The sequence below is a fragment of the Piliocolobus tephrosceles genome, chromosome 9, assembly GCF_002776525.5.
Source record: "Piliocolobus tephrosceles isolate RC106 chromosome 9, ASM277652v3, whole genome shotgun sequence".
Classification (NCBI taxonomy): domain Eukaryota; kingdom Metazoa; phylum Chordata; class Mammalia; order Primates; family Cercopithecidae; genus Piliocolobus; species Piliocolobus tephrosceles.
Window position 1 is genome coordinate 116,083,829 of NC_045442.1, and position 11,657 is coordinate 116,095,485.

The 11,657-nt window shown below is 45.9% G+C and overlaps 1 protein-coding gene across 1 annotated transcript in view; it reads left to right on the forward strand.

Moving 5' to 3' along the window:
• Positions 1-11,657, forward strand: part of FAM171A1 (family with sequence similarity 171 member A1) — a 143,515-nt gene that overhangs the window by 83,048 nt on the left and 48,810 nt on the right. Inside the window, exons 2-3 of the mRNA XM_023223235.2 lie at positions 2,764-2,991; positions 11,008-11,100. Of these exons, the coding sequence (XP_023079003.1) occupies positions 2,764-2,991; positions 11,008-11,100 (321 nt within the window). The remainder of the gene's footprint in view (positions 1-2,763; positions 2,992-11,007; positions 11,101-11,657) is intronic.

The window sequence follows — 11,657 nt, forward strand, 5'->3', positions numbered from 1 at the left end:
ATTTGGTACACACCCATAGCTCAAAGCTCCTCAAAGGCAGGAGGATGCTTTAGCTAGGTCTGGGATTCTTTAGCTCTTGTCTATGGTTATCTACACAAGAAATGTATTAAATCAGTATGTGGAAAAAATGGGTGAAAAATGACTGACTGAAATTTGCAGTGTTGAAGTACGAATTTGCTTTAGTATCATGAGACAACTAGTTGGCAAGTTACCAAGGTAGAGATTCTCAAACCGAAAGAAGTTCTTCTCAATGTGGTTGCCCCAGTGTAGGAGAGAACTCTGGGTATAAAGGTATCAATACTCAGGCCAGGTGTGATGGCTCATGCCTGTAAGCACTTTGGGAGCCCAAGGCGGGTGGATCACCTGACGTCAGGAGTTCAAGAGCAGCCTGGCCAACATGGTGAAACCCTGTCTCTACTAAAAGTACAAAAAATTAGTGGGGCATGGCGGTGGGTTCCTGTAATGCTAGCTACTTGGGAGGCTGAGGCAGGAGAATTGCTTGAACCCGGGAGGCAGAGGTTACAGTGAGCTGAGATCACACCATTGCACTCCAGCCTTGGTGACGAGTGAAACGCCATCTAAACAAACAAACAAAAAAAGGTATGAATACGCTCTGAGAGGATTGTCTCACCTGTCCCTTTTGTTTTTTATATTTCTTCTTTCTAACTCTCCTCTCTGAACCCCAAATCTGGTATCCACAAACACCATGTTGGAAAGTTTACAATCATCATGATTGGAATGACGCAATTGCAGTAGGTTGTGTCGGTGCTTACTCCGCCAGGCATTACACTAAATGTTTCTACCTCTATGTTGAGCTATGCGTGTTTATCATTCCCAGTTTGCAAATGGGGAAACTGAGGCCTAGAGACAATAAATAAACTGCCTAAGGCTACATGGCTGACACACAGTGGAGCTGAGATTCAAACCTCCAGTGAGAATTGCAGAACTCCAGAGTGTGTGCCGCTGGGCAATACCTGCAGGGCTGACCCAGCCCTCCTTCCTCATCCTCGCTCTCAGGCTGCTCTGTACCCAGCCAGCCTGCAGCCAGCTCATTGACGAGCACTCCACTGAGCCCCACTCTGGAAGGTGCTATGAACACGAGCCTCCTTGGCCACCTCCTCTTGGCTAGTCCTTGCCCCACCTTCCTATCCCAAGTCTTTCAGATCAGAGGCAGCTGAAAAAGCATGGCACGTGGTGTCTGCAAGTGGCCAGGTGGACATACACCACCGGGCACCAGCTGCTCTCTTCCTATGTAAGCAAATAGGGTTTATGGGAGCAGGATGAACGTCGGAGTTGCTCCCCCACGTAGTTCTGGAATCAGCACCCTTGATGTGATCATTCTGCCGGAGTCCGGTCTACCACCATGTCAGTCCCGGGTTATCACAGAGTCCTCTTAATTGAATGCTTATTCTCCAGCCTTGCCTCTTCCTCACCCAGAGCCACATGTTTCTATAACATAAATTTGATCTTCACCTCCCTCTTAAAACTTTTGTGACTTTGCATTGCCTTTAGAATAAATAATAATCCTTTTAGGAAGCTCGTAAAGCCATGCGTGATCTGGCCTTAATTGCCTCTGCAGCCTGCTACGCCTCTCACGCTCTCCATCCAGATTTCAGAACCTGCCATTGTTTCTCCAGGAAACATGGCGTCTTCCTGCCTCTGAGCCTTCACGCGTGCTGTTCCCCCTCAGCCATGGTACTTCCCTGTTTACTCAGGCGTCCTCTCCTTCACTGTAGCTGTGTAGTTACAATTCTAGGCACAGAGTAAACGTTCAGTAACTATCCCTTGCCTGAGTAAATGTAAGTTAGCCATTCTATTTTAATTTTTTAGCAATTTGTAACATTCTGTTTGTTTCCCACTTTCATGATCTGTTTTTGCCAATATTCCTAACTTGACTTCATCTGTCTTTTCAAATGTTTGCTTTTTTTTTTTTTTTTTTTTTAATTCTTTTCTAACCTTCTCTTGTTCTACTCTTTGGGTCCTCCCTTTTAACAGTAGTTTTCACTTCCTTTCAGTCTAGTCTTTGTGATTACCAGTGCACCATCCTGGGTTACTTCTGCCACATTTCCCAGGACTAAAGAAGGATACGCCTATAAATACCACAGCCCACTGTGCCCTTATTATGGTAGCCCAAACCACATTGAAAGAATCTTGTTGTCCAGGCACAGTGGGGCACACCTGTAACCTCAGCACTCTGGGAGGCTGAGGCGGGCAGATCGCTTGAGCCTGAGGAGTTTGAAAGCAGCCTGTGCAACATGGCAAAACCCCATCTCTGCAAAAATTAGCCCAGTGTGGTGGCACACACTTGTAGTCCCAGCTACTCAGGAGGCTGAGGTGGGAGGATCAGTTGAGCCCAGGAGGTTGAGGCTGCAGTGAGCCATGATCACGCCCCTGTGCTCCAGCCTGTGCAACAGAGTGAAACTGTTTCAAAACACACACACACACACACACACACACACGAAGTGTTGCATTGGTTGCCCAATGTCTTAAGGTATAGAATTTTTCTCTTGATCATGTGAGCAGGAAGGAGTAAAGAAGAAAGCAGTTTGGGACAGGCTGTGGTTTTGAAGAAAATGGGAAATCGTGTGAAGTAAAAAGCAGACCTCTAAGGAAAAAATGTCCCTGGTAAAAACTGCATATTTTGAGTGTCGACCTACATGTCCTTACAGAGCCCTCCTTCCACCTCCCATCACAGTCATATCAGAGTTGCTGTGGATGTTTCCCATTGACAGCAGCTGTTCTTTGTGCTTTCTCTACCTCCAGAGGTGACGCTAAAGGTGCACGTCAGCGATGCCAGCACCCACCAGCCCGTAGCGGACGCGCTCATCGAGATCTTCACCAACCAGGCCTCCATCGCCTCTGGCACCTCGGGGACCGATGGCGTCGCCTTTATCAAGTTCCAATATAAGCTGGGCAGTCAGTTGATCGTCACCGCCTCGAAGCATGCCTACGTGCCAAACTCTGCCCCGTGGAAGCCAATCCGGTTACCTGGTAAGGTGTTCCTCATCTTTCTCTAACACAGAGGGCACTGGCTGCTGGGAGGATTGCATAAGGCCAGGAGTCTGAAACCAGCCTGGGCAACATAGTGAGGCTGCATCTCTACAAAAAATTTTATAATTAGCCAGGCATCGTGGTGTGCACCTTTAGTCCCAGCTACTCAAGAGGCTGAGGTGGGAGGATTGCTTGAGTCTGGGAGTTCGAGACTGCAGTGAGCCATGATCACACCACTGCACTCCAGCCTGGGCAACAGAACAAGACCCTGCTTCAATAAAATGAAATAAAATAAAAACATACGGATCCCAGAACTCCACCATTCAATATGGGGAGGGGAATTTGCATTTTAACGAGCAAAGCCCTCTCCCCCTCCACCAGATACTGTGAACAAAAATATTTAGCAAAGTTCGAGGCCACTGCTTTGTGAGCTATGGAAAGTGGATTTGACATAGATACAATGGAGATCATCTAGGAAAGTTCTTAAAGGAAAGGGGACAAACCTGAGAGATATTAAGCAGGTCGTGGAGAATGGACAGGAGAGAGGGAAGGAAAAGGATGAAATAGAAGGAATGTGAGTTGGATCTCAGGTTTTGGCCGGGGGTAGAGCAGGTGGTCCCGGCAGGGGCAAGCTGTGGAGTTGGGGAACTGGCTACACCACATTTTCCCAAAGTTGGCTGCGCTGATGTCGTGGATTAAAGAAATCTCCTCCCTTCCTCCCTCCGTCTGTGACTCCCTCTTCCCAAGCTTCAGGCCTAGGCAAAGATGCGTGGAGCCTGGGGAGATGGGAGGAGAAGAACGGGTGTCGGGGTCATGGCCTAGGCAAAGATGCATGGAGCCTGGGGAGATGGGAGGAGAAGAACGGGTGTCGGGGTCGTTGATTGTAAGCTAAGTTTAGGGTATATTTAGTTGAAATTGCCGCTGAGACACCAAGTGAGCATTTTCAGCCTTTAGTTTGAAATGAACTTGGGGTTCAAGAGAGAGATCTGGGCTAGAGGTTTAGTTTGGCTCATCCTCAGTGTTAACTATGAGCTCCAGCAGAGAGTGGAGGACAGTGGGCCTGAGACAGGACCCCGGGAGGGCCCGCACAACAGGACAGGTGGCCTTTACTAGGTTACATCCAAGGGAACATTGGAGTCGAGGCTGCAGTGAACTGAGATGGTGCCACTGCACTCCAGCCTGGGTGACAGAACAAGACCCTGTCTCAAAAAATAATAAAATAAATTAAAATAAAGGAAGCATTTGACACTCCCATCATCCATGCTGAGAAGTCACTGGAAATCACTGAGGGACATTTAGGCTGTCTCTGCCTGTTTCAGGAGGACAGCTGCACAAAGGCCATCGGTCAATTCTCATTGTTCGCAGTAGTTATGGTCCATAGCCACCTCAAACATGGAGTGAGCAAATACTGCTGAACCACTGCTACAAGGGAAATGCAGGGCTGGGTTCCTGCGAGCCTCTGGTCACAACATTTTCATGAGCTGATCAATAGTACATGCCTTTGTTTTATGTTGTCTTTGTTTAAAGAAATCTTATTTGATATATAGATTGTTGATTCATTAGCATTGAACTCATAGCCCATAGCACCATAACTCATGCCCCAACAAAGCTGATCGAACACACGTTTTCTCCATAAGGCACAATCACAACGTCCTCCTGCTTAGGAATATTAGAGAGCACTATGCTGGGGTCATTTGAAACGGTGGAATCATGCCTATAATCCCAGCGACTCTGGAGGCTGAGGCGAGAGGAGCTGGAACCCAGGATGTGGAGGCTGCAGTGAGCTGGGATGGAGCCACTACACTCCAGCCAGGGTGACACAGCGAGACTGTCTCTAAAAATAAATAAGTAAATAGCAAAATCACCGACAGAATGCTTAAAAACGTGAAAAGCTGGACCCTGAGTACATCTAGGGGTTACAAATAAGCTTTAGCAAATAGGCAGGTTTACAGATACAGAATTGGTGAATAATGAGCAGCTACTGCATTTTGATCACATTCATTTTGACTCTGTTAACATGGTCATTTGAGAAAAACCATTCCCATCATATCTGTTTTTTTATTTTTTTATTTTTTGAGACAGAGTCTCATTCTGTCGCCCAGGCTGGAGTGGTGTGATCTTGGCTCACTACAATCTCCACCTCCTAGGTTCAAGCAATTCTCCTGCCTCAGCCTCCCGAGTAGCTGGGATTATAGGAATGCACCACCACTCCCCACTAATTTTGTATTTTTAGTGGAGATGGGGTTTTGCCATGTTGGCCAGGCTGGTCTTGAACTCCTGACCTCAGGTGATCCACCTACCTCGGCCTTCCAAAGTGCTGGGATTACAGGCGTGAGCCACTGTGCCCGGCTGATATCTGTTCTATTACAAATGAGTCAAGTCACAGGAATAATGAAGTTTCATTGAGTTTTGGACAAGACATGAAGACACCTGGGTCCCAGGCCTGCCCACCCCTGGCTGGCCCCACACATATCGGCCCATCAGCACTTTCTGAGTTTGTGTTTGTTTCTGAAATCAAGTTAATTACTCTAAATAATTTCTAAGAATCTTCCCGTGTCTTTGATTATTTTTCTGTGCTTGCCTTTTCAATATAATAAAGATACTCTGTATTAGTCCACTATAAAGAAATACCTGAGACTGGGTAATTTATAAAGAAAAGAGGTGTAACTGGCCCACGGTTCTGGAGGACGTACAGGAGGAATGGCATCTTCTGCTTCTGGGGAGGCCTCAGGAAGCTTCCAATCATCGCAGAAGGCAAAGGGGGAGTGAGACGTTTCACATGGCCAGAGCAGGAGGAAGAGAGAAAGGGTAAAGTTGCTACACACCTTTAAACAACCAGATCTCGTGAGAACTCACTCACGATCACAAGAATAGCACCAGAAGATGCTGCTAAACCATTCATGAGAAACTGTCCCCATGATCCAATCACCTCCCATCAGGCCCCACCTCCAACACTGGGAGTTACAATTCGACATGAGATTTGGGCCAGGACACAGATCCAAACCATGTTATACTCTTAACTAGAACTTAACAGGAAACATCTCCAAAATTTAGACAATAAAATGTAGCCTATTTTGAAAAGCAGAGTCAATTTGCTTTTGTGCGTATTTTTGGAGGTGAAGACTAACACTTCTGGTATTTCAGATAGCTGGACAAGGAAGCAAGAAGAGCTGGGAGCCTCTTCTAAAATATGTTGAAAATTTGAAACTAAAAAATGCCTTCTTTCCCACACGTGTGCAGCACACCGCTTGTGTGTACATGAGCATTCTTATGAAACCCGGAAATGCATTTCCTTTTTCATCCTTAACAATAGTTCCTGGAGGATGTTTTGAGGTTTTTTTCGCTTTCAAGGAAGGGAGGAGAGGGAGGAACCCAGCGTAAGGAAAACACCCTCCATCTGTGGGAGGCAGGTCAGAATAAGCCATAGGAGGTGCAATCCATCCACTAAAGGCTGTCATTCTACATCTTAATTATTGTTGTCTCTGCAGCCATCGCCCTGGCCCAGGTCCTTAGCGATGGTACAGGACTATGGCAATGGCCTCCAGCCAGGTTGTTCTACCCCTCAGACCACCCACAGTATGACTGGGCATTCATGTATTAAAATATATATGTCCAGTTCGTGTATTAAAATATGTACCTGCCTAAAATTCTTCGATGACCTCAGGGTAAAGTAAATGTGACACAGAGCCTCCTCCCCTGGCCACCTCCCCCTTCCATATGTCATGGTCGGCCACCCTGGGAGCCTCCTCCCCTGGCCACCTCCCTCTTCCGTATGTCATGGTCGGCCACCCTGAGCAATGTGTCATTCTGGGAAGGAGTCTGGCATCTCTACCCTTTCTGTGTTTGTCTGCATTGTTCTCTTGGCAAACTTGTCTTCCTTTTTTTTTTTTTTTTTTTGAGATGAAGTCTCATTCTGTCATCCAGGCTGGAGTGCAGTGGCGCGATCTCAGCTCACTACAACCTCTGCTTCCTGGGTTCAAGTGATTCTCCTGCCTCACCATCCCAAGTAGCTGGGATTACAGGTGCGCGCCACTACACCCGGCTAAGTTTTGTTTTTGTTTTGAGATGGAGTCTCACTCTGTCGCCAGGCTGGAGTACAGTGGCGCGATCTCGGCTCACTGCAACTTCCGCCTCCCGAGTTCAAGCGATTCTCCTGCCTCAGCCTGCCGAGTAGCTAGGACTATAGGCGCCCGCCACCACGCTCAGCTAATTTTTGTATTTTTAGCAGAGACCGGGTTTCACCATGTTGGCCAGGATGGTCTCGATCTCTTGACCTCATGATCCGCCCGCCTTGGCCTCCTAAAGTGCTGAGATTACAGGCATGAGCCACCACACCCGGCTGGCAAACTTTTCTTTTATCTCATAAAGCCCAGCCAGACTGTTTTCTGCCTCAAGAAATCTTCCTGCCCGTCCTGGGTAGAATGAGATGTTCCTTTCCCTCTAGGTATCAGAGAAAAAAAAAAAAAAATCTACTTGGTATGAAGAGCACCTCCAGACATCAATCAGCCTCCTCTCTATGATGGGAAAAAAGCAGCATTACCCACGGATCTCCATCTCTCTGCTGCCTCCGCCCACCTGGGCACTGCGTTGATTGCATCCTTAGTCCCTGTCCTCTGCCCCGGGAAGTCCCTGCTGGTTCCAGGCTGGTTACAAGAAATCATGTGTTTTAGAATTCAAAGAAACAGTCTAAAAAAGTAAAATGAGAAATCATTTTTTTCTCCTTTAGGAAATAAGGTCTGAGAAACAATTTGCCAGAGCAGCTGCCTTATATATGAAAGTACCAAATATTTTAGGTGAGAAATATTTTCAAAACACACTGCGATGGTCACGCACCTCTCAGGGGATGATCACGGGTGATTTTGGAGCTCCGAACCCCCCATACCAATCAGCTCAGAGGTGGTCAGGGCCTTGTAAATGTCTGCAGTCACCACGGGAGCTCTGGAATGGAGCAGGAAGGCCCAGGCATCCTGACTTAGGAGGGTGTGGAGTGTAACCCTAGCCTGGCTTTTGAGGTGTGCTGCTTCCTACCAGCAGCATCTGCTAGGACAATCCTGCCCTTTCCTCCTCACCAGGAGGTGCCCTGTGCCTTTAGATGAAAGGATCGCTGATAATAGTTTACCTACGACGTGCTCATGCAGCAATGACTAATTGCGGAATATTTCCTCACCCCTAAAACCCCATACCCATTAGCACTGACTCCCTCTTTCCCACACATCCCAGCCCCTGGCAACCACTAATTTCCCCTCTGTCTCTCTAGATTTGCTTATTCTTCACATTCATATAACTGTAATCTTGGAATACGTGGCCTTTTGTGTCTGGCATCTTTCACTCAGCCTGATGTTTTCAAGATTCATCCACGTTGTAGCACGTGGCAGTACCACCTTCCCTTTCACGAGTGAATAATATTCCCTCATATAGACACCACCACACTTTATCCATTCATCAGCCAATAGACATTTATGTGTGTTGTCTCCACTTTTCGGCTGTTACGGATAATGCTGCTGCAAACATTGATGTGTGAGTTGCTGTATGAACGTAGGTTTTCAGTTCTTGGGTTTATACCTATGAGTGGAATTGCTGGGTCATGGGGTCACTCTGTGTTTAATATTCGAGGAACTCCCAGGCTGTTTCTGCATCACCAAGGTGCTATTCTTGTCTTTTTTCTGGTACCTGTCCCATTCTGCTTGTCATACAGCTATTTGTTTCAAGCCTAGTCCCCTTGCAATGCATAACTCTTGAAGGCACAGGCTGCTTCTAACACTGCTCTGTTCCACCCAGCCTTGTATATGATGACAACTAAATAAATTGACTGTGGAGGATGAGTGAAAAGAGGTCACATCCACAGTCAACTCACTGGTGCCCTATGGCACTATTAAGAGCCAGCACTGCTTGACCGGGCACGGTGGCCCATGCTTGTAATCCCAGCACTTTGGGAGACCGAGGCGGGCAGATCACTTGAGGCCAGGAGTTCAAGACCAGCCTGGCCAACATGGCGAAACTCCATCACTACTAAAAATACACAATTAGCCAGGCATGGTGATGCATGCCTGTAATTGCAGCTACTCAGGAGACTGAGGCAGGAGAATCGCTTGAACGTGGGAAGCAGAGGCTGCAGTGAGCCAAGATTGCACCACTGCACTCCAGCCTGGGTAACAAGAGCGAAACTCCATCTCAAAAAAAAAAAAGAAAAAAAAAAAAAAGAGCCAGCGCTGTGAAGTGACTGATCTTCTTAGCACTTATCTTCTAGATTCTGATGTTTTCCCAGAATGTCATTTACCTCACTAGGCCAACTTTTCCATGTCTCATAGTGGTTGAGAACTCCAGAGTTTAAATCCTAGCCCTGGCATTTATTAGCTGTGGGATATTGGGCGAGTTACTTCCTCATCTATAAACCTGTTTCCTCACCTGTGAAATGGGCATGTTAATAATACCTACTTCAGGTGCCGGGCACGTTGGCTGATGCCTGTCATCCTAGCACTTGGGGAGGCCAAGGCAGATGGATCACTTGAGGTCAGGGGTTTGAAACCAGCCTGGCCAACATGGTGAAACCTTGTCTCTACTAAAAATATGTTTTTAAAAAATTAGCTGGGCATGGTGGCAGATGTCTCTAATCCCAGCTACTCAGGAGGCTGAGGCCAGAGAATCACTTGAACCTGGGAGGCGGAGGTTGCAATGAGCCGAGATCACGCCATTGCTCTCCAGCCTGGGCAACAGGAATGAAACTCTGTCTCAAAAATACTAATAGTAATGCCTACTTCATAGAGCTGTTTTGAGGCTTAAATAAATTACTGAAATTAAAGCACTTAGGATAATGTTTGGCCTGTTAGTAAACGTTCAGTAATGTGAGTGATGATGATTATTCTATAATGCATTTATTTGTTTTTCTCTTAAATTCATATGTTTTACCTAGAAATTTGTGAGGTTTCTAAAATTTTTTAGAAATCCAGTTACTTAAGGAAGAGTTTTAAAATAGCATAACTTGGCTAGGTGCAGTGGCTCATGCCTATAATCCCAGGACTTTGGAGGGCAAAGGTGGAAGGATTGCTTGAGCCCAGGAGTTTGAGACTAACCTGGGCAACATAGGGAGACCCTATCTCTACAAAAAATTCTAAAAATTAGCTGGGTGCAGTGGTGCACGCCCATGGTCCCAGCTATTTGAGAGACTAAGGCAACAGGGATACTTGAGCCTGGGAGGTCGAGGCTGCAGTGAGCTCTAACCATGCTACTGCACTCCAGCCTAAGTGACAGAGTGAGACCCTGTCTCAAAAAAATAAAAATGAAAAGCACAGTTTCTATCATGTTATTAGTTCCCAGGGTTGGGGCAATATTCTTTTACCATGAGGTACACATTAACCTAGACACATATTTTTAAAGCCATCTTAATGTTAACATCTAACATTATATATTCTAAATTCATGTAGTGTATACATGATAACTTTCATATACTCTTAATGTGAAGAGGCTCAGTTACTTTACTGAAAACTTCTGACCGGGCGCAGTGGCTCACGCCTATAATCCCAACACTTTGGGAGACCGAGGCCGGTGGATCATGAGGTCAGGAGTTCGAGACCAGCCTTACCAACACAATGAAACCCTTTCTCTACCAAAAATACAAAAAATAGCAGGGCATGGTGGCAGGTGCCTGTCATCTCAGCTACTCGGAAGGCTGAGGTAGGAGAACCGCTTGAACCTGGGAGGCGGAGGTTAGAGTGAGCTGAGATCACGCCACTGCACTCCAGCCTGGGCGACAGAGCAAGACTCTGTCTCGGAAAAAAGAAAAAAAAAAGAAAACTTCTAACAAATGAAAAAAGTTGACCATTGTAGGGCAAGTAATTATGTGAGATATTGCAATACACTTGTAGCCTTTTGAAGATCTTTTGCTAATCTAACTAAAAATTAATCTTATTAATTGATTTGAAATCAGAAAATACAAAAACTGCAGAGTATCCCAAAAATTAGAGCGGGCACTTAAAAGTAAATATAAAATCCCCTTCTACCCATTTCTTTTTCCTGCAGTATTTTCTTCTCTGAGCCTTGGCCTGCTTCCAGAACGCTCTGCCACTCTAATGGTATATGAAGATGTCGTCCAAATAGTATCAGGATTCCAAGGTATGTTTAATATTTTTTCAGTTTTTATTGTTATTTTTGATGGATGCATTATTGTATATGTTTATGGTGTACAGTGTGATGTGATGTCTGTATACAAGGTGGATTGATTAAATCAAGCACATTAACCCATCTATCACCTCACTTACCTAACATTTTTTATAGTGAGACATTTGAAATTTACTCTTTTCATTATTTTTGGTATGTTTAATAATTAAAAAGAGAAACAACAGTCAGTTTTGGGCCACCTACTAAAATCTTGCAGCTCATGCCTGTCATCCCAGCACTTTGGGAAGCCGAGGTGGGTGGACCATTTGACATCAGGCATTGGAGACCAACCTGGCCAACATGATGAAACACCATCTCTACTAAAAATACCAAAAACAAAAACAAACTTAGCCAGGCATGCTGGCACATGCCTGTATTCCCAGCTACTTTGGAGACTGAGGCAGGAGAATCGCTTAAACCTTGGAGGTGGAGGTTGCAGTAATCCAAGATCGTGCCACTGCACTCCAGCCTGGGTGACAGAGTGAGACTTCATCTCAAAAAAAAAAAAAAAA